The sequence below is a fragment of the Geotrypetes seraphini genome, chromosome 8 (genome assembly GCF_902459505.1).
Source record: "Geotrypetes seraphini chromosome 8, aGeoSer1.1, whole genome shotgun sequence".
In the NCBI taxonomy this organism is placed as follows: domain Eukaryota; kingdom Metazoa; phylum Chordata; class Amphibia; order Gymnophiona; family Dermophiidae; genus Geotrypetes; species Geotrypetes seraphini.
In genome coordinates, this window is record NC_047091.1 from 187,812,666 (window position 1) to 187,836,418 (window position 23,753).

Here is a 23,753-nt window from a genome sequence, read left to right on the forward strand (position 1 = left end):
CCTTTCAGTGTCCCTGGGCCCTTCCTGTACCTCTTAGACTGGAACAATCGAATGCATTCAAAAAGATAAATGATTTTTATTTGAGGGTGCATTTAGCTAAGTTTGAAAAATCTCACTTTTACTACCATTTGGACGAGTCCCACATTACTTGGCAGATTTCTTGATTTTTTTCTCTCGCTCTTTTTTCTATTTAACTTCTGCTCTGTTATTTGACTATTGACTGAGCGATATATCAAGAATCAAACTAAAACCTAAACAATGAGCTGTTAAGACAGCGAAGGCTGTGATGGTCTTATTGGCAATCAGTGCTGTGTTTTATCACGTAGCATTTTGGTTGTGGCTCGGAGCACTTCCCATTATTATTAGTTGTAGGGCTCCTTTTATCAAGGCGCGCTATGGGGGTTAGCGCGTTGGACATTTCATCATGCGCTATCCCCCGCGGCAGCCTAAAATCCTAACGCCTCGTCAATGGAGGTGTTAGGTACTAGATCGGCAGGCGGTTTAACGCGCAGTATTCCACGTGTTAAACCATTACCGCAGCTTTGTAAAAGGACCCCTTATTTTAGTTAAATTTGTTTTTTATAAAATACACGACTAACGGTGACAACGTGGAACATAAAAAATATGGTATCATACTGAGAACCTTTTTATTACTACAATTCTAAATAATTACAAAATGTATTTTTTCCAACACCCAAAGAATAAAAGTTTTATACTGTATAACCGTACATAAAACATAAATGAATTGAAGATCCAAATGGATTTGGAGGGTAGAGGTGGTGGATCTGAGCCCCAGCTTGGTTGTAAGCTCACCCCTTGCACAGGCTTAGTAGCTAAGAAGAAGCCCATGCACAAAATGTATTCTTTTTGTTTTCAATAATATTTTCTTCTTTAACAGTCTATAGGGGTTGGCACAATGGGGGATCTGCCAACTGGAAATCCAACAATAAGAATTGATGGACAGATTACTTAAGAGGGGAGTGGGTCAATTGAAAGTAGTTACTGTTAAAAAGTATTAGACTAGTTTAACAATAAATGGAAAAAAATTGCACAAGGAGGTGAATCAGGAACCATCAACACAAAATTTTGGTTCTGTCATCCAGCTACAGCCCAGATGCCATGAAGCAGTGGAGAATGTGTTAGTTCAGTAGTTTTACTGATGTCAACAGTGGGTGAATCTTGGGGTTACATTTCCAGTCATGGCACTAACAAAGGTACAGAAGCAGAGATGTCCATTAGAAGGAAAGGATAAAAGCTTAGTCAGAATGAAAGATCGCCTAGCCTGTAAGGAGAGGTAAGTTGAAACTCAAGGGTGGTGTGCAGTTGACGGGTCTGTCTTCTGTGTCTCCTCTTTCTTTCCTTTAATTCTTTATTCATTTTGAAAACTTTCAATAAGTGCAGTATAAGATAAAATCATTTTTACACTTTAACATGACTTAATATTCTGCATAATCAAATATCCCTCCCTCCACATACTCAACCATTGTCCTTAAAACATAAGAAAACAAATAAAATAAATAAAAAAAGGCTTAACTATACATTTTTGGTGGAATTTGCTATGTCGTATTTTATAAAATGGAAAGAACCAATTGCCATACAAAAAGGGAACTATAATAATTTTAAAAAGATTTGGGGGCCATTGACAAATTATTGCAATGATTAGACGCCATTATCCACTGAAAGTACATAGGGGGGGAGGGTATAAAGTTATATTAAAGGTTTGATCAATAGATAAGAATATAATATTTATATGATATTTTTGATTAAAATATTTGTGGGAAGGGTGGGTGGGGAAGGTATAAATTTATGTTTTTAAGATGATGTTAGAAGAAATACAAGTAATGTTTACAAGGTTTAAATGATGTAATATTGTGTTCTTGATGTAAGATGGAAAAATGAATGAAGAATTTAAAAAAAAAAGAAAACATAAAGTATCCCTACCCCCCCCCCCACCCCTTCCCAACTTGGATGTGTATGTTCAAATGGAAAGACCCCCCCCCCCCCAATATTCATTCTCTACAATACTTTGTTAATGGCTCCTAAACATCCTTAAATTTCTTAAAATGTGTCTCCTCTTTCAGTTTCTATAGGTCCAGGTTGTGATCACTTTCAAACATCAAATGATAGGCAAGTTCCGAGATGCCTCCAAATGCTCTCTAGGTAATGCAGCCTACAACAACTGTTTTCTTGAAGAACTCCTCATGGAGGGAAGGCGGATCATTTGCTTACTCTCTTCATTTTGAATAGTGTGGTATAAAGTGCTGCCTCAGCCTACAGCTGATATTGAGTGGAGGCTGGAATTTTTTGCTGCCATCTGCCTGCTTTCTAAATGATGGATGAGGAAATCACTTATTAAAATAAGGGACTGGTCTTGCACACAGGGTTTGCATCCTCTGGGCAGTCAAGCAAGGGCACGATAAGAGTGATTTATTGGGCTTTTGATACACATGGGAACAAGTATTTGGTTATTAGGTAAGAGCAGTGAATATATCAATTTTCTTGATTCTATCAATCCTATAATCACCTAAGTAAGGGTATATTAAAAGGGGAGGTAGCACAAATTAATGAATGTACACTTAAAAAGTAAATGAAAGCTGACATAATAATCCTCTTTTCTATGCATACACACCTACACAAACACACCCCCTAAAAGTTTTATTATCCAACACTTTCTAGCTTAATTTATTGCTTGCAAAAATATTGCAATGTAATGGTAATCTCAACTGGTACCAGTGCAAACAGAACCCATACTTCTGAATTGTGGAAAGCCTAAAGCAGAGTGTCCCATACAATGGATCATGACCCCAAATAAGGCAAGCCCTCCTTAAGGACATTATTGGCTCACATCTCCAATGGGTCACATTCTTCCCATGGCTGTTGACTCTAGAGCCATCTCCCGGGCAAGGAAAAGAAATGTCTCTGGGCTGGTAGAAGATTGGAGGCCCCTGCAGTGTAGTCAAGGCCAGCTGAAGGAGTTCCGAGCCAACTTTTACAAGATCTAAGGAACTTGCCCTCACCACTATGAAGGATGCTTTTTGTTGCCCTTGATATGATAGAGACGTTCAAATATGTTACTGGCCATATTGAGGTAGAAGAAGATATCTTTTTCCTTACAGGACCTACGGCAACAAGAGGGCATCCGTTTGAAACTCAGGGGTGGGAGATTTCATAGCGACACTAGGAAGTATTTCTTCTCCGAAAGGGTGGTTGATCGTTGGAATGATCTTCCACTTCAGGTAAGTGAGGCAAGCAATGTGCTCGATTTTAAGGAAAAATGGGATAAGCATGTGGGTTCACTTCGAGGCAGTGCTTAGGGGGGAGGGTCCTTAGAGTGGGCAGACTTGTCATATTCTATGTTTCTATGATCTTCACCACCCTGAGCCAGTGCCTCACCTGGCTCATGTCTTAAGCTGGCCCTGGATCTGGTAGTCCTCTAGAAAACACTGATTCTTGTTAAATGATTGCCCCAAATCCTGAATGTAGCGGAATGTTTGTGAGGTCACACAGATGACCTCTTTATGTGAACTACTGTCCCTGAGTCTTCAGTAAACAGACACAACAGAAGGTCACATGAGCCGATTCCAATCAACTACACGACACGTCAGAAATGATTAAATGCTGCTCTTGAAGAAATAAAAGAAGTGCAGTTTATTTATTAGGACGAGACTGCATTATTTCTGCAAAATATACAGTAACTCCAATGGGAAAACACAATGAGGCAAATGTTCAATAAGCCCCCAACTGACTGAGCCCATGGAAAGTTTTCAGCATTACCTGTGTGAATGCATAAATGCCAAATCCGCTCCTACTGTTATCACTTTATACATTTTGTCATTTAATGGTCCCTGCTCTGAAGAACTTACAATCTAACTTGGACAGACAGACATGACATATAGGGCATAAGTTATGTAGTATGTATTTACAGGTGGGTGTACTCAGAAGGCAGGTCTCATATTATTCTATAAATTAGATGTATAAGTTATGAGCATAGCATTGGTTTTCTTTTCTACAGTCAATAAGACCTAAGCCTATTTGCACATCCACTAGGCGGTGCTTTCTTTTCTTAGAGTAGAGGTAGGTGAGGAGGGCTACAACCCCTGTCAGGTTTTTCAGCTTTTCTCCATGAGCATCTATTAATTAAGGCAGTGCACGCAAATCAATCTCGTGCATATTCGTTAGGGAAATCCTGAAAACCCAACTGCGTTGAGGGCCAAGGTTTCCACCCCTGCTTTACAGAATAGGCTTCATCTAGGTGTACTGGCATGGAATTACCCCTATGTGTGTTGACTATGTGGGGTTTCCCGCAACCTACTTATACCCTTGGAAAATCCACTTTTAGCTGGATTCAGCCATTATACTCATGTAAATTCTGCCTTCATATAGGCAGTTCTATGTAGGCTCTTGAAAATCTATCCCAGTATGACCTAAATGGGGCAATTGTAGCAAAACTATTTAGGCTGTGTACAAATAGTGTTTCTTTGCTCTCGTAAGAATTTCCACGCCTCTGCTTCCTATTCTTCTTGGACTTTGTCACCAATTGATGTCAATTGCAGAACGGGACAGTATCCATGGTTAGGAAACGGACATGCATCTTGGTCTCGATGTCGATGCTTTCCCAGATCTGGAAAACGTTCAGAAACAGAGAAATCATTTGTAGCTGCTGCTCATCAAAACCATTTGGAATGAGAAAAGAAATGTAGACAATCACCCCACTAGGCAGCACGACTTAGCCAGCCAGCAGGAGACAGTGGCTACTTCCCATTGAAGATTCTGCTTGCCAGATTGGTTGGTGACACGGCTAGTCTCCGCTAAATTCAGCGGCTGACCGGGTAATGCCAGCAGCTAGATAGACCCATTTTAAAAGGAGGAAAGGTCTGCCTCACTGGTAGAGCTGCCGTCTCTGCACCCAGACGCTGCAAGATCAAATGCCAGCACTGCTCCCTGGGCAAGTCACCCAATCCCCCCGTGCCCCCCCCCCCCCGAATGTTAGTCTTGAATGCCAAAGTTACTAAAAGGCAGCGTAGAAGTTCCCACCCCCCTTCCCTTAGCCAGCCAGCTGCTGAAGAGCAAACCTTGACCCAGATATTCAATGCCAGGGGCCAGATACAGACCCAGCCCTGACTGTCAGGGTTCAGGATCAATATTTTCATTGGGTAGTTCAGCTCTGTGCTCTACCTAGGAATGTACTTGAAGAAACTTGGAGTTGTGGGCAGAGAACCACAAATGGCATTACAGATAATGGCGGCTGACTGATGATAACCATACATAGGAACATAGCTGATGACAGCAGCAAAAGACCAATTGGCCCAGTCAGTCTGCCTAATTATTTCATGAAGTCATTTCTTTGCTTTCTTCATCAATGAATTTATTCCACTGTAGTTAGATAAGCGTACAAGGGAATTCCACAAAAGGCGCCAAAAGAATTCAGGGGCGTGTGCCTTAAATAAACTAGTGTTTAGCATGGATCATGCACCTAACGTTTGGGAACTGGAATTCTGTCTGCTACAACGGCCGGTGCCTGAGTTAGGCGTGGTTAGGCACTATTCTGTAATTCTTTGTGCAACTCGTCAGAACCCCCTGACCCACTCATGGCCACGCTCTCTTAAGAGATCCATGATATGGGAGTTAGGCTCCATGCCTTATAGAATAGTGCACATCCAGCTACATGTGCAAATTAACCTCAGTGAATGGGCTGCTCGCAGCCGGTCCCACCAGAATCCTTCCCTCTGCCACATCACTTCCTGTAGACAGATGATGCAGCAGAGGGAAGGCCCTAGCAGTGCCGGTCACAAGCAGCCTGCTCACAATGCTGCCTCTGCCAGCCAGCTGCTGCTTGTCTGGGAGGCCCACAGGTATGTCTGATCTCATGGGAGGAGGGGGTCAATCGGAGAGAGGCCAGACCCATGTAGGGGAAGGGATGGGGACATGGATGCTGGGCCACAATTTTGGGTGGAGGGAGAGAAGAAATAGGGATGTAAGCCTGTTGGGAGGGGGGGAGAGGATGGGACATGGATGCTGGACTGCAAGTAGGGAGGGGAGAGGAGGGGACATGGATCCTAGACCTGGAGGGGGAGAAGAAGAAGGGACATGGGTGTCATACTGCAAGTGGGGGGTGGGGAGAGGAAGGAAACCTGGAGAATGGAGGGGACATGGATGCTGGACCTGTAAATAGAAGGGTAAGGGGGTGAGAATGAAAAAAGACATAAGGCAATAAACAAAAAACAAAAGTTCAACCAACATACAAGCAAAAATGGGTCAAAGGCGATAAAGAAAGGGGAGGTTACAATGAAAACAAAAATGTTGGGGAAGGGAAGGAGAGGAACAAAAGGGAATGGAAATCACACTAAAATTCTGCCCAAACAATTAAGGATAGAAGTTAAGAAGTCAAGAAGAAAGGGGGATCCATAGCATGAGTAAAGCAGGTCATGTTTCCTTTGCTTTGCCCTTTTCACCTCTTTCCTCTCCTCTGTTCTTCAGGGCATAAAGGATGAGTTGTTTGTAATACTATGTCATAAAATGTTGACAGTAGAAGCATTAGGCCCATTTAATCAGTTTTATTACTGGTAATAAAAGACATAAGCTCCCATGGCTTCCCCTTGACATTTCAGCACTAGGAAACCTCGGGGGTCACCCCATGCCGTCCTTTTTGCAAGCAATCTGTTTCATTGGTTAAGGCATTTCTGATCTAATGGCTGCTTTTGGAGGAAGGAGAAAACTGATAGCATTCAAAACATGAGCCCAATTCAGGTGTTCCTGTGCACCTGTTTGTCTGCCTTTAAGAAACCACTTTCGAAATATTAAGTAGTAGAAGATGAAAGTAACTGAAACCCTAAACACCCAATCTGAACTGTCCAATTGAATTCCCATTGCATGCCTTTTTTAAACCCTGCTGAGCTGGCCATTCCCGAATATTCCGCAGCACTTAACTAGAGAGTGCTACTGAATATCCCTTCTGACTGCCAATACCTTAACTGGTTAGTCCTAGACTGAAACTGGCAAGCAGCAACATTCAGACTTAATCAGTCAAGTAAGCAGATAAAGTTAGGACAGCAAAAAGGCCATCCTAATCTCAGCCATCAAGCTACCAGGCGCCGGCCTGAATAGCCAATGTCTGATTAACTTCTGCGAGGCTGAAGATACCTGGTCTTGGCCTGGCATTAAATATATGGGGTTAATTCAGGCTGCAGCTTGAAAATCGCTGACCATTGCCAACTGAATATCCCTTAGTTCAGGGGTGTCAATGTCGGTCCTCGAGGGCCGCAGTCCAGTCAGGTTTTCAGGATTTCCCCAATGAATATGCATTAAAACAGTGCATGCAAATAGATCTCATGCATATTCATTGAGGAAATCCTGAAAACCCGACTGGACTGTGGCCCTCGAGGACCGACATTGGACACCCCTGCCTTAGTTTAATAGAGACATTAAAGCCAGTATTATCTAATGAGATCCAGCGGGTTAAAGAAGTTTGGAGACATGACCTAAGATGGCTGCCTCTAGAGCAGGGGTTAGGGAACTCCGGTCCTGGAGAGCCGTATTCCAGTCGGGTTTTCAGGATTTCCCCAATGACTATGCATTGAAAGCAGTGCATGCGCATAGATCTCATGCATATTCATTGAGGAAATCCTGGAAAACCCAACTGGAATACGGCTCTCGAGGACCGGAGTTCCCTACCCCCTGCTCTAGTAGCCTCTGGGAACAGCAGGCTTATTGGAGGAATTTTGAAGATATTATTTTCAAAAGGAAAACACTGGCATTTTTCACCTGTTATCTCCTTTTGTACATGGCTGTCATTAATTACACCATAGAGTAGCCTCTCCTGCCAATCGTTCAGGGAGTTGAAAGACAGGCAGACATGATCCCTAGAACCCTAGCACAGAACAGAGCTCTGATGCGTCCAGTGCACTGTGAGGAGTCAAGTTCAAAAGTCAAAACATTTTAAAAAGAAGGCCCAATCTGTAAATTCATCTCTGACCTTGAGGAAGTCTTCAAACGTGATTCCCTTCATATATCTGATCTGGCTCCTGATAAAATAAACATAGAAGTAAAACACACCAACAGAATGACCAAGGCTTTATCAAGTGTGACTGAACGACAGCTATGAGTATTTGCTATATACAGAAGCAAAGAAAACAGCATGACTAGATTCATAGGTTTGGACGTCACATTTGTCTTTGGAAAAATAGTTCCAGTGCCTTCCAAACCATTAGGTAAAGCTTAGCAGTTTTACACAGTATATCAGTGGTCTCAAACTCAAACCCTTTGCAGGACCACATTTGGGATTTGTCGGTACTTGGAGGGCCTCAGAAAAAAATAAGTTAATGTCTTATTAAAGATAATGACAATTTTGCATGAGGTAAAAATTCTTTATAGTTTATAATCTTTCCTTTTGGCTTAGTCTTAATAATAATATTGTCATTTTATAGCTAAAGAGACATTTGATCAAGAAACATGTTTTATTTTACTTTTGTGATTATGATAAACATACCGACGGCCTCAAAATAGTACCTGGCGGGCCGCATGTGGCCCCCGGGCCGCGAGTTTGAGACACTGGATGTATATGGAGCCAGAAATGAAATACAAGAAGCTTCTTAAGGGAAATAAGAGCATAATGCTTATACATTCTGCAATTCCTTATATTGTAAATTGCCTTCAACCCAATTAGACATAGTGCGACTCAGAAATACTGGAATGATTAGATTAATGTAGTTTTATAAAGCATCGGAAGCAGGAGGGGTGAAGAGAGGGACAGGAAGGAGGCTTATCCTCTCATGCTCTGAGAGAGGTAAACCTCTCCACTTGAACCACATGGACTCCATGATAGGGTTACCAGAAGTCCACATTTCCCCGGACGGCTTTTCAAAACCCAGCACTTTGGGTTTTGAAAAAACTTGGAACAAATCACTGTCGGGCAGGAGCACATCCGCGGATGCGCTCCTGCCCGACAAGAAGCAGGCAGTGTGTGTGTGGGGGGAGGTAGCTGGGGCGTAACGGGGCGGGAATGGGTGGAACTAGGCAGGCCTGGGAGTGGATCTAGGGGGCCCGGATTTTCCAAATGGAGAATCTGGTAACCCTACTCCAGGATCCCTATACGCCACGGTGTGAATGGAAGGTAAGTTCTCTTCCCAGGTTTGGGAGAAAAGCATTGCATAGGTAAGGGTCAAAGTTAGAGAAGTTCAACTGCCTTGTGCATTCTAGCTGAGGGAAGGACATGATGGTTTTCATATCGAAAGAGTGTTGTGTGGATGGTAGAGGTTACGTCAACGGCATGTATGCCCCTAATGTGCTAGGAGAAGGATCTTGTATCGAATATGGAAAGTTATTGGAAGCCAGTGAAATTTCTGAATGGAGGGTACGATGTGGTCATATCTCTTGGCAGTCTAGCTGCCAAGTTTTGGATAAACATCTGTGGGAATCAGAAATCCAACCCAGATGTGTGTATCTTGATGCGTCCAGGATCTCCAGCAAAGGCGATGGAGATGTTATTGCTGAAAGTGGAGAACATGGACCTTACCGATCCCCAGACCATGCAACGGAAGACCCAGTTTGCACCCTGGACGTAGATTAAAAAAATATCTTAAGAAACAGGAGGAAACAAAGCTCAAAAATCTCAAAGCCACTGGATTGGTGACCAATAAGAAGCGAAAGGTAATGGTGGTTGATGATTCTCTTCTGAGAGCTACAAAAGTACCCATCTGCTGGCCAGACATGATGTCAAGGGAGGTGGTGCAAAGACTCTTAAGATAGAACAGAAAGTTTGCCGAGGCTCAAAGTTTATTGATCATTAGCCTTTACTGTTCATCCATGTTGGCACAAATGATACTACCACTGAATGTATCAAAAGTGACTTCATGGCTCTGGGATAGAAGATGAAGTAATTAGGTGCACAGGCAGTGTTCTTATTAATCCTTCCTGCCTTGGGATAAAGGATAAATGAGGGAAACTTGCATCCTGGAGATGAATGCGTGGCTGTGTGTATGGTGTCAACATAAGTGCTTTGGTTTCCTAGACTATGGGATAATTTTCCAAGAGCATACTGAGCAGAGATGTGTCTGTCTTTCAAAGAAAGGACAAAGCGTCTTTTGTAACAGACTGGTTAATGTACTACATAGGAAAAACGCAACTACAAACAACCATAAACTTAAATAAATGTAGACGAAAATGAAAGCTAAGCCTCAAGAAGCCATATGCAGTTCAACAGCACTCTACACTTTTAAAAAAGAAAACAGTGCAAATCTACAGTAAAACTGCATTTTCTGTTCATGAAATAAAAAAATTATATATATATATACTATTTTTTTCTACCTTTGTTGTCTGGCCATTTATATTCATGTTTATCCCAGTTTCTGCTTTTTTTCTGTCTTTTCTTAATTTTCTTTCCACGGTCTGCAGTTTATCTGCCTCTTCTACTCATTCCTGTCTTCACTTCCTCTCCTACATCCATCTCTGACTGTAACCCTTTCCTTTCAGTTTTTCGCCATTTATTTCTCTGCATCCTTGAAGTTTTGTTTTTTTTTTCCTAACTCTTCCCCCTTCCAGCATCTTCTCTTTCCCTTTATTTTTCCCTCTTCTAACCAGTATCTACTGCCTTGCCCCCTCTCCATCCAGCATATCCTCTCCCCTCTTTCCTCCAACACTTCAACTTTCTCTCCACCTCCATCCAAGATTTCTCCCCATCACCATTTCTCCTTTGTCTCTTCCAGCACTCAGCTGCCATTAACCTTGCATTTGACTCCCTGTCCCACTAAACTGAATGGTAATAATGAAGACCAAATGCTGTGGGGCCTTCCCTCTTGCCTATGCTATTTGGCAGATATCTCAAACTCGCGGCCCCCCAGGGACATATATTGCGGCCCACGGTCTGTCGTCTCCACTTCACAAGTTTTCTGATTGTGGAGAGGACAATCGCGTATAGACCGCAACTGCTGTAATTGACTTGCGTCTCTCTGGAGGTAATGTCAGCAAACGGCCTCCTGGTGGTGCTGTGCTTCTCCCAGTCTCAACTTCCCTCCATCCCCTTTGGCAGCGAGCGGCTGCCGGGTTGCGCTGTGCATTTCATGATCTCAGCCTCCGTCCGCCCCCCTCTCAGCCCGGATCCGGAGCGCATGGCTCACTCTGCCCTGCAGCTCACCCACAAGCATCGGAACCGAACAACGAGACATTCCAGGCTGTGGTGGCAGTTGAAGTGTAGGGCTGTAGGCCTTTGGCAAGTATGTGAAAAATGTGTTTCTTTGGAAATTGCAATTGTCTGTCACACAGAAATTTTTTTTTTTTTTAATCCCCTATGATTTCTCCTATGGTGATATTTCTTCACATTGGCCTATGTCAGTGAGTGTGGCTCGCGGCTCGCCTAAAGCAGGGGTCCCCAACCTGCTTCCCTTCTCACTGCCCTCCCCCAAGCCACCCGCCATTGGGGAACATGGCCACCATCGGGGAATAGGCTAATACCGCCACAATTGGGGAACAGGCTGGAGTGAGGTTCTTAGCTCTCCCCGCTTATCTTCCCCATCGCGGAGCCGACCAATTCTCGCCACCCAACGTCAATTCTAATGTCAGAGAGGAAGTTCTGGGCCAATCGCTGCCTTTTTGGCCCGGAACTTCCTCTCGGATGGCAGAATTGATGTCGGATGGTGAGAATTGGTTGGCCGCCACACTGGGGAAGATAAAAGGGAGAGCTAAGAACTCGGCACCGGCCTGTTCCCCAATGAGTGGTGGCTTGGGGGAGGGCAGGGAGAAATAAAGAAAGAAAGGGGGGGGAACAGGGAGTCAGAAAGAAAGAAGGGAGACAGGACACAGACAGGGGAATGGAGGAGAGAAAGCAGAAAGAAAGGGCATGGAGAAAGAAAAAAAGAAAGAATGGGGGCACGGAGAGAGAGAGAGAGAAAGACAGACAAACAGAAAGAAAGGGGCATGGAGAGAGAAAGAAAGAAGAGGGCAGGGTGAAAGAAATAAAACGCTGGGGGATGGGAAGGAGACGGATGTCAGACTAGGGGACAGGAAGGAAGGAGGGAGGGAGAGAAAGGAAGGAAAGAGATGTCAGACCCATGGAAATAGGGATGGAAGAAGAAGAGAGATAGGAAGGGGAGGTAAGATATGGGAACGTATATTTTGAAAAGAAAGCAGAAAAATTGAATATTAAGTTAATGCCAAAGATTGGATGTAATATCTAATGGTACTAACTGTCCTGAATAGATTACAAAACCTGTGGAGAGTGATCAAACTTAAATTTATAAAAATACTCAGAGATATGAAACTCTATAAGGACTGACTGAAAAACCTTCCTTGGTGAAGAGTTCACCTTCCCAGTCATTGTTGTTTTATAAAAACTTCGATCACTGACTCCAAGGTAGTGTGTTTGCACAGCTTTAAATCAATTTGTACATTAATTGTTTGCTGGTTCACTTAGAAGTCACTGTATGGTACTGTATAATGCAATTTGCACTTAACTTCAGCAAGGTTCAGGGGTCCCCCATCCGCAGCCCCCGTTTCGTTCCCTGCCTCAGGGGACCCAAGTGTAGATGTTCAAAACAGGTGCCTGGATCACTAAGCTGTGCATTCGTGACTGATAATTCTAAAAAACAAGCATTAAACATCATGTCAGATGTGATATAATGCAACAAGTCTTTCCCACACTGAAACCATGCAGTTTTATGTACTGCCTGCTGACAGCACTGGATAGAGAAGACACAACAAAGTGAAAAAGAGTTAAAAAAGCTCACTCTGAGTCTACATACCTCTGCGTGAAAGGTACATAGACGGTAATGCGGAAGACAAATGGCGCGCGCCGACAACTGAGCACAAGACGGAGGTGCGCGCCGAAGAAAAAGACGTTTGTAGGGGCTGCGACGGGGGGTTTTGTTAGGGAGCCTCCCCACACTTTACTTAATACATATCGTGGCGGCGTTGTGGGGGGTTTGGGGGGTTGTAACCCCCCACATTTTAGTGAAAACGTAACTTTTTCCCTAAAAACAGGGAAGAAAAGTTGTTTTCAGTAAAATGTGGGGGTTACAAACCCCCCAACCCCTCCCCAACGCCCCCACAACGCGGTGTAATCTGTATTAAGTAAAGTGGGGGGATCCCCCACACAAACCCCGTCATAGCCCCTAAAAACAGTCTTTTTCTTCGGCGCGCGTCTCGACACTGCGCTCAGTTGTCTGCTCGCGCCTTTGTCCGGCCGCGCTTTTGACCTGACACCGCTTGAAAAGTCGATGGGTTTGTCCTCTAAAGGTTCAAAATCGCCAGACAGGAGCTTGCTACCAGCGTTATTTTATGCCAAAAAAAACGTCTAAAAAAAACGTCATGACGTCAAAAACGTCAAAAAAGTCATGACATCCAAAAACGTGATGACGTCACGTCGTCAGGATCGAATATGAAAAAATATATTGAAATAAATTTAAATTGAATAAGGGGGAAGGGCAGGCGTGACACAAATGCACAATGAAAATGGATTACTAAAATGCTAACCACTCAATTTCATTGTTTAAACCTTGAGGGTGCAAGGTATTTAAACTGTAGATCCATAAAATCTTAGCTTATGTCTCCTCCTCGTGTGGTTTCAACTGTGTCTAATATGGAAAACTTTAGATCTGACACTTCATGATGGTGATTCTTTCACACTGGATTCTAATTCTGCTGATGCGCTCACTTATTCGAGTTTTAATACTCTGGATAGTACATCCCACGTAATGAACATTGCAGGGGCATTGTATGATGTATACAATCTGCTCTGTGTTGCAGGGTTGTAGATAGGACATCGAGATTTAATCTGGGTTTTGAATGTCATTATAATAAGCTGACACCAGTAAAGGTGTATCTTGGATACGTGATGAATTCAGCAAGAGTTCTCAGTTTGCATACAGTGCTCGTTTATAGATTTACGGATAACTGTGGTCAGATATCCTTTTTCCGCGAAGCGGATCTTCATATCCGTGGCTTGTTGGATGTATTCCTGAGTGGTGGAGCATAGCCTCCGCAATCGTAAAAACTGGCCTGTCAGTATGTTTTTTCCTTAGATGTTGAGGATGGAAAACTGGTGTACTGTGAAGGTTGTTTCTGTCAGTGAGTTTCCGATAGATACTAGTTGTTAAAACTACCTTTACTGGTATGTGTTCTTCCATATTCCATTCATGCATTCCATATTAAGAGGATCATTAAACAGCATTGGAATATTTTGAGATACCACCCAGAATTTCAAGAATTTCCCACGGTTCGCTTTTTCAAACAGAGGAACCTCAAGCAGCTTTTGGTGCATTCTCATTTTTTAAGGAACCCAGACAGATTGGAAGTGGGTGAGCACAGTCCCGTGCGGGCACTATAAGATGTGTACTTACAGTGTCAGCTTATCATAATGACATTCAAACCCAGATTAAATCTCGATGTCCATCTACAACCTGCAACACAGAGCGGGTTGTATACATCATACAATGTCCCTGCAATGTTCATTAAGTGGGATGTACTATCCGGAGTATTAAAAACTCGAATAAGTGAGCGCATCAGCAGAATTAGATCCAGTGTGAAAGAAGCACCATCATGAAGTGTCAGATCTAAAGTTTTTCCATATTAGACACAGTTGAAACCACACGAGGAGGAGACATAGCTAAGATTTTATGGATCTACAGTTTAACCCTTTCAGGACCAAGGGACATATTTGTCCCATAACTTTAAAATCCTATCAATTTTGATTGGGATAGTCTACAGTTCTAAATTTGATATGTACGGATTCCATAGGATACTGCCTTTATGTAAATAAACTGGTTCCGACATTCATTCATTAGCGTCGTTGCTAGATGACGAGAAGATTCACTTGCCACACTGTCCATAAGCCAGAAGTGTGATTTTTTAAAATAAAAATAATGATATTTCACAAAAAAAAATCAATTTTTTGGCATCTGCAAGCCCTTTTTACCATAAAAATGTCGTCAAAACCACAAAAATTTGGCCTACGATCCTTATGGTCCTGAAAGGGTTAAATACCTTGCACCCTCAAGGTTTTAAACAATGAAATTGAGTGGTTAGCATTTTAGTAATCCATTTTCATTGTGCATTTGTGTCACGCCTGCCCTTCCCCCTTATTCATTTAAATTTATTTTAATATATTTTTTCATTTTCGATCCTGACGACGTGACGTCATCACGTTTTTGATGTCATGACTTTTTTTGACGTTTTTGACGTCATGACGTTTTTTTTAGACGTTTTTTTTGCATAAAATAACGCTGGTAGCAAGCTCCTGTCTGGCGATTTTGAACCTTTTAGAGACAAACCCATCGACTTTTCAAGCGGTGTCAGGTCAAAAGCGCGCCGGGACAAAGGCGCGAGCAGACATACTGAGCGCTAGTGTGGAGGCGCGCGCCGAAAGAAAAAGACTGTTTTTAGGGGCTATGAGGGGTGTGTGTGTGGGAACCCCCCCCCCACTTTACTTAATACAGATTACACCGCGTTGTGGGGGTGTTGGGGGGGGGTTGGGGGGTTGTAACCACCACATTTTACTGAAAACAACTTTTTCCCTGTTTTTAGGGAAAAAGTTACGTTTTCACTAAAATGTGGGGGGTTACAACCCCCCCAAACCCCCCACAACGCCGCCACGATATGTATTAAGTAAAGTGTGGGGAGGCTCCCTAACAAAACCCCCCGTCGCAGCCCCTACAAACAGTCTTTTTCTTCGGCGCGCACCTCGTCTTGTGCTCAGTTGTCGGCGCGCGCCTTTGTCTTCCGCATTACCGTCTATGTACCTTTCACGCAGAGGTATGTAGACTCAGAGGAGCTTTTTTAACTCTTTTTCACTTTGTTGTGTCTTCTCTATTCCAGTGCTGTCAGCAGCAGTACATAAAACTGCATTGTTTCAGTGTGGGAAAGACTTGTTGCATTAATCACATCTGACATGATGTTTTAATGCTTGTTTTTTTGAATTATCAGTCACGAATGCACACTTAGTGATCCAGGCACCCTGTTTTGAACATCTACACTTGGGTCCCCTGAGGCAGGGAACGAAACGGGGCTGCTGCGTTGGGACCCCTGAACCTTGCTGAAGTTAAGTGCAATTGCATTATACATACCATACAGTGACTTCTAAGTGAACCAGCAAACAATTAAGTACAAATTGATTTAAAGCTGTACATAAACACACTACCTTTTGGAGTCAGTAATCGAAGTTTTTATAAAACTACAATGACTGGAAGGTGAACTCTTCACCAAGGAAGGTTTTTCAGTCTTCCTTATAGAGTTTCATATTCTCTGAGTATTTTTATAAATTTAAGTTTGATCACTCTCCACAGGTTTTTGTAATCTATTCAGGTCAGTTGTACCATTAGATATTATACTTTTTTCTGACCTTGACCTTATATCCTATAATCCTGAACATATTACAGTAAATTGCTATTGGAAAGATGGATGTAAAGGCAGAAGTGAAGACGGAGATGAAAAACAGTCAAAGGACAAGAACGGCCCTGGAAATATAGTTAAAAGCACAGAAAAATTAAGTCACCAGCCAACAAAGGTAGGGAAAATGATTTTATTTTCTATATAGTGATTGAAATGTGTCCGTTTTTCAGAAAGGAAAGATATTAAACTTTAAATGTGAGGGCTGCAGAAAAAATAAGGTATTTGGAGGGCCGCAGAAAAAATAGTTAATGATAATTTATAAATCTTTCCTTTAACTTATTTTTTCTGCAGCCTCCAAGTACCTACAAAGCCAAAATGTGGCCCCACAAAGGGTATTGAGTTTGAGACCCACTGCTATAGGGTCTCGATCCCACTCCTCTTCAGAGGGGGGCGGGTCAAGACCAGCAGAACCTATAGTGATGTAGGGAAGAGGGGAAGCCCCACTGCTTCCTGTCGTCATTATTGCCAACACCAATTTTACATTACATTACATTACATTACATTAGTGATTTTTATTCCGCTTGTACCTTGCGGTTCAAAGGGATTACATAAGAAGAGAACTGGACATTCTCCAGGATGGTACATGACAATAGAGAATACAGTTTGAGGATAGAGACTTAATAACAGAATGATAGTAAAGACTTAATAACATCGGAAGATGTTTTGGACGGCAGTGTTTTGGTTTCTTGGGGGTAGGGGTGAGGGAGGTTAGGTAGATTGTATATATTTTTTGAACCAGCATGTGTTTTGATTTCTTTACGGAATGTCTTGAGGTCTGATGTTGTGGTTAACAATTTGGTGATGGAAGGTTCGAGTTTTGCAGCATGTGTTGCCAGGAGGCTATCATAAAGCTTTTTGCGGTGAGTACCCTTGAGTGGTGGGTATTGTGAATGATGTCAGTGTTCTTCTTGTTCTGGTTGGAAGGTTTACGGTTTAGGCGCGGTCATTTAGGTAGAGTGGGTGCAGCGTACCGTTAATTTACTTTGAAGAGTAGACAGTATAGTTTGAATTGAATTCTGGCTCGAATCGGTAGCCAGTGTGAGTCTAGGTAGGCATTGGTGATTGTGGTCAAATTTTCCGTAGTGTAGTTAATTAGTCTAAGGGCTGTGTTCTGAACGGTTTGAAGTTTTTTGATCATGTTTGTGGGGCATGGGAGATAAAGGATATTGCAGTAGTCCACGAGACCTAGTACCAGGGATTGTACAATTATCCTGTAGTGTTCCTTTGTCAAAGAATTTCCTTATTTTTCTTAAGTTGCGCATTGTGAAGAATGCTTTTTGGTAGTTTTGTTGATCTGGGTCTGCATATGTGCAGCATCTGTCTATCAGCACTCCCAAGATTCTGAGTGAGGTCTGGATTGGGTATTTGGTTGCTTTAATTTCTAGGTCTGTTATGGATGGGTTTTTGTCCGTTTCTAGCATTAGGAATTTGGTTTTGTCCGAGTTTTAGTTTCAGTTTGTGGTTTGTCATCCATTTTTTCTACTTCATCCAGAATTATTTCCAGGTGTCCTGTTGAGGTGTGATCTTGGATTTCAAAGGGGAGGATAATAGTTATGTCATCTGCGTAGCTGAATGATGTTACATTTAGGTTGTCTAGAGTGGTGCCGAGGGAGGAGATGAAGAGATTGAATAGAATGGGCGATAGTGGTGACCCCTGCGGGACTCCGCATGGATTTGACCATGAGTTAGATTTCGTTGTTGTTTGTCTTAACTCTGTACGTTCTTGTTTTGAGGAATCCTTGGAACCAATTGTAACCACCCCTGAGATCCCGATTGCATCAAGTATCTGGAGTAATATGGTCCGTGATCGACTAGATCGAAGGCGGCGGATAGATCCAGTTGGATAATTAGGATCCTGTGTCCTTTACTGAGGTGTTGTCGTGCTATGTCTAGTAGTGTTGCTAGTAGTGTTTCCGTGCTGTGGTGAGATCTAAATCCTGATTGAGAGGAGTGAAGTATATTCTGGTCGAATAGGTAGTTGGTGAGGTATTGAGCCACAAGTCCTTCAATCAGTTTGACATATAATGGGATCGAAGCGATAGGTCTGTAGTTGGTAGGAGCGTCTATAGGGCCTTTTTGATCTTTCAGTAGGGTGTTGTGATTATGATCTCTCCAAGCTCTTGCGGGAATGACCTTCTATGAGAGTGCTTTGAATCCATTGCATGAGGTTGGTTTTGAATTTAAGGGAGGCATTTGTTAGCAGATACGATGGGCAGTAAGTTCAAGTCGCATGAGGCGTGGCTGTATTTTTTGTATAGTCGGTTCAAATCAGACCATTGTAGAGTTGGGAATGTGGTCCATGTTCTGTCTGCAGATATGGTTTCTTCCGTTGTGGGGGTTATTATCTCGTAGAGTTTGGTGGTTGAGTTTGTTGAGGGTATTTCTGATTGTAGTGATCTTGTGTTTGAAGTGTTCTGCTAGTTGAGAAGCTGTTGGTGGTTTATTGCCTTGAGTGCAAGGAGTGGGTTTGTGTCCGTAAGTTTTTTTACTAAGTTGAAGAGTGTTTTTTGTGTCAGAAGTGTTTGTGCCAATTAGTTTTAGAGTAGTATGTTTTGCGCTTTTCTTTTAGTTTGATGTTGTATAGTTATGATTTGGGTTCTCCATGCGGATTTGGTTTGATCATTTTTCTTTTTTTTTCCAAGATCTTTCAAGTTGTCTGCAGTGCCTTTTTTGTAGGAGGAGTTCGGAGTCGAACCACTTGTCTGAGGATCTGCAGGTTCTATGTTTGGTTTTTTTCAGGGCTAGCTCGTTCAAGGTTGTTTCACTTAGGATGCGCCAGTGATTTACGAAGTCAGTTGGGTCGATGGGGGCGATTTATAGGGTCAACTTTATCCCAGAATGTGGCAGGCTCAATTTTCTGTCTAGATTTGAAGGTTGTTTTTTGTGGCTTGGGTTTTGTGTTATTTTGAGGCCAGTTGATGGTGAAAGTGTATTTGTGGTGGTCTGACCAAAGAGAGGGATGCCAGGTACCATTGGTGATATATGAATTTTTGGGGTGTGGAGGTTATGAGACGTGAATGCTGCTATATCAAGTTGGTGGCCTTTTTCGTGTGTGGGTTCAGGATTGAGGATCTGGTAGGATAGGGCGTCGAGGTATGAGAGTATATCGTCTACTTGTTTGGATGTGTGGTCCTCGAGGTGGAGATTGATGTCTCCTAGGAGCAAATTGTATGTGGAGGTTAGGGAGTTCTGGAATATGAATTCTTCGAGTTCAAGTTTTGAAGTGTTTCCATTTTCCTGGAGTGATGTAGCATAATAGACAGTTCAAGGTGTCTGTGAGTGTATTGTCGGAGAGTTGGCATGCAAGAAGGTCTAAGTGAGGGGTTGAGTGTTTGTGTAGAACTTTTAGGTTGAGGTTGTTTTGTACTAGAATAGCTAGTCCTCCCCCCTCGTTTGTTTTCTCGACAAACCAGCTCTAATTTGTACCCTTTGGGGCAGAATTCGGTTATGCATGGGTCCGAATTGGATGTTAGCCAGGTTTCGGCTAGGAATAGACAGCTTAGTTGTTCTTCAGTCAGCCAGTCTTTGATTAGGTTTGCTTTTGGGCTAATTGATCTTATATTCATGTAGGCACAGGTTAGTGAGGTATATTTTGTGTTGGAATTAGGATTGCAGTTAAGGTAGAGGATATTTTTTGGTGATGTGAGTTGTTTTTGAGTAGTGGTCTTGTGCTTTGGTGGAGGTCTTTTTCCCCAGGTGGTGGGAATGTGGTCTTGGCTGGTCAGTGGGCAGGATGTTAGGGTTCTCGTGGTGTGGATTTTTCTGGGTGGTTGTGGTTGCCTGTAGGTTGTTGTGAGAATTGGGATGGGTGATAGGTGATATCCTGTGGTTTGCCAGTTGGAAATGAGTAGTGAAAGTATTAGGATGGCAAGTGTGGTTTTGTATATGTAATGTTCCATTTTGTTTGTGTAGAGGGAGATTCTTTGGTTCTGGTTTGTCTCTGGTTTGGGCTGTGGTAATGGTGTCTCGCTGGAAGAAAAGGTATTCGCCGAGGGGGGGCGGAAAGGGTTAAGAGGGCTGGATAGCAGGCCAGGTGCCGAAGTGGCTGCTGGGGGCGGGGCAAACCGCCGAACGCGTTGCTCCTCCGGTGCAGTGAAGGGGGACGACTCGATCTCCCTTCCCCTTCACTGTGCTGGAACAAGGAAGAATGGCCCGGTCTGCAAAGCCCTTAAGAGGGCTGGAAAAAAATTTAGCGGGACCAGGACTGAAGCCAATAAATATGTGCCACTGACTCCTGATTCCCCCTCCTCCTGGCGGTCGGCAAGCAGCATGGATGACCACTATGGCCACTGTCGGAAGAAATCAGCTGCCTGACCTGCAACTCTAGTCCCTGCAGCCAGACCCCCCCCCCCCCAGGTAGGTTTAAATTTTAATTTTTTTTAACCTGTTACACTAGTAATTAAGCATAGACTCGTTTATAAACCAAGACCCCCATTTTGGGGCCTTTTTTTGGGCCCCAAAATCTTAGTTTATATTTGAGTATATACGGGAGTTTATTTCTTTAAAAAATTTATATCTTGCCACATCCACAGTCCTGAGCAAGTTACATAAAAACATACATAATAAAACAATGACAAACAATAAATAAGGAAAATCCTTATACAATTTTACTTTCACCTGTTATAAACTTAATTCCTGTAACAAAAATACAGTAAAATTTTTTTTTTTTAAACCCTGTGTACAATGCATAAAGTACTTCCATATATACTCTCTCAAACATCATAGTTTTCACTCCTTTTTTTAAATTGCATCACATTTGGAGATTGTTTAATTTTAACAAGCAACAAATTCCATAAACTGACCTCATAGACTGGCCATAATCTATTCAGGATACGTACGATTGAATCAGGCGCCTTTTGAACTCAGGATTGGTCAATACCTGAAACCGTAGGATAATGGCACCAAAGTTTGCAAACCTTTCTCTTATGAAATGGGATTCAGGCTTCTCACCATTTGTCCTACACAGATGGTGGCTGCTTCTAACATGGCTCCATCTGCGATGCACCTCGCTGACTCCTTCCCTATATTAGGATTACCAGATAACAACTCTTCTACCACCTGCAGGATGGAGATGTGGGAAGAGAGAAAGTAAGATTTATCCCAGAGCTTGCAAGCAATCGAAAATGAAGTATGAGTTGAAATAAGACTTAAGCCATACTTTACATTTCTATATTCCTCCAGTGTGATTTTCTGATCATTATCCGAGTCATACATGTGGAAAAGAACTGGGGATACAAGCAGAGGAAGGAGACAATTAGAGATTTTACTTTTCATATGGTTCAAAAAACAACAGGTCAAAATCTTTCTACCGCCTGTAGGGGTCCTTTTACTAAGGCGTACTAGTCGTTTTAGCACATGCTAAATACTAACGTGTCCATTAGACTATAATGGATGTGTTAGCGGTAATGGTGGTCTAGAAATAAATTCTTATGTTATTGTGACCTCACTGCTGAGGTTGGTTCTTAGGCATTGGTGGAATGAGGCATTATGACATCACCATCTCAGCTCCGGAATGTTGCTACTCTTTGGGTTTCTGCCAGGGACTTGGGACCTGGATTGGCCACTGTTGGAAACAGGAAACTGGGCTTCATGGACCATTGGTCTGTCCCAGTATGGCAATTTTTATGTTCTTATGTGAGCCAATTATAGGACAACTGAGCCATTGTGACATCACTGATGATGTTGGCTCTTAGGCATTGGTGGAATGAGACATTATGACATAACAATCTCAGCTCCGGAATGTTGCTACTCTTTGGGTTTCTGCCAGGTACTTGGGACCTGGATTGGCCACTGTTGGAAACAGGAAACTGGGCTTCATGGACCATTGGTCTGTCCCAGTATGGCAATTTTTATGTTCTTATGTGAGCCAATTATAGGACAACTGAGCCATTGTGACATCACTGATGATGTTGGCTCTTAGGCATTGGTGGAATGAGACATTATGACATAACAATCTCAGCTCCGGAATGTTGCTACTCTTTGGGTTTCTGCCAGGTACTTGGGACCTGGATTGGCCACTGTTGGAAACAGGAAACTGGGCTTCATGGACCATTGGTCTGTCCCAGTATGGCAATTTTTATGTTCTTATGTGAGCCAATTATAGGACAACTGAGCCATTGTGACATCACTGATGATGTTGGCTCTTAGGCATTGGTGGAATGAAACATTATGACATAACAATCTCAGCTCCGGAATGTTGCTACTCTTTGGGTTTCTGCCAGGTACTTGGGACCTGGATTGGCCACTGTTGGAAACAGGAAACTGGGCTTCATGGACCATTGGTCTGTCCCAGTATGGCAATTTTTATGTTCTTATGTGGTCGGTGCGGTTGCCAATCAACTGCTAGGCGCTGCTTGTGGAATCAAAGCAGCGCCTAGGCGTCACTAGGCATTCTCGTGAAAGGCACTGGTATATTAAGCCAGGGTTTAATTGGCACCTGATAACATCTAAGTCAACCACGTCTGTTCTCCGCCTACAAATCTGGTCTCTGAATTAAGTTTTGGGACCACATAATCCTAATAATGTTTTGGCCAGCAATTCTACAAACATCCTTTTGCGTAATTTGTGCACTCGGTGGAAACAATTTTCACTGGGGAGGGTGTGGTGCAGGGGTTAGAGCTACAGGGTTCAAATCCCATGCTGCTCCTTGTGACCCTGGGCAAGTCACTTAATCCCCCCGTTGCCCCAGGTACACTAGATAGCTTGTGATCCCACTGGGATAGACGGGGAAAAATACTCGAGTACCTGAATGCAAACCACTTAGACTATAGGCTAAAAATAAAGACATTTGCTTTCCCTTCATTCTAGCTATTGGGATTTTGGTCTGCTCTGAGGTAAAAGACATACAGGACAATTCTATAGCTGGGTACAGGCAGGTATGTCGCTTTCTCACCTATCTGTGCAATCGCAAGGGGGGTATACATGAGTGGGCTTCCGAGATGCGTGCGCAAATAAATCGGACAATGAGCTCTGAAGCATTAATAATGGGGCGCTGACAACCGATGGCTGATGCTAAGTGACACTCATTGAAATCTGGGGCGCATCTGCATGGTTAACTCGCATGGTGCATAGCCGAAAAGAGGACGTGGGCATGGGGTGTGTTGGAATTCCAGAGTACTGCCTGACAGCTCTTAACCTGAGTGCCAACATTTACCCCACGTTTTAGCAGGCAGAAATCCAGCGCCCAAAAGTTAGATGCAGGCATACACCGTTCTGTCAGTTTGTTTGTGCCATTTTCGGAATACTTTAAGTTCCACACCCTGCCATAGACATAAGACCGTCCTCACGGTGGCCAGTCCAGCTCACAAGTACCTGGTCAAAACCCAAATAGTGGCAACATTCCAGAACCCCAAAGACTATCAAGATTCCAAGCAGAATCT

At 43.0% G+C, this 23,753-nt stretch overlaps 1 protein-coding gene across 1 annotated transcript in view; it reads right to left on the reverse strand.

The window, feature by feature from the left end:
* Positions 1–3,624: 3,624 nt before the first annotated feature.
* The window catches only part of TESC (tescalcin), a 130,112-nt gene continuing 109,983 nt past the window's right edge, over positions 3,625–23,753 (reverse strand). The window contains 5 exon segments of the mRNA XM_033957209.1: positions 3,625–4,621; positions 7,973–7,999; positions 8,001–8,021; positions 21,325–21,432; positions 21,538–21,599. Coding sequence (XP_033813100.1) covers positions 4,544–4,621; positions 7,973–7,999; positions 8,001–8,021; positions 21,325–21,432; positions 21,538–21,599 — 296 coding nt within the window. The 3' untranslated portion in view covers positions 3,625–4,543.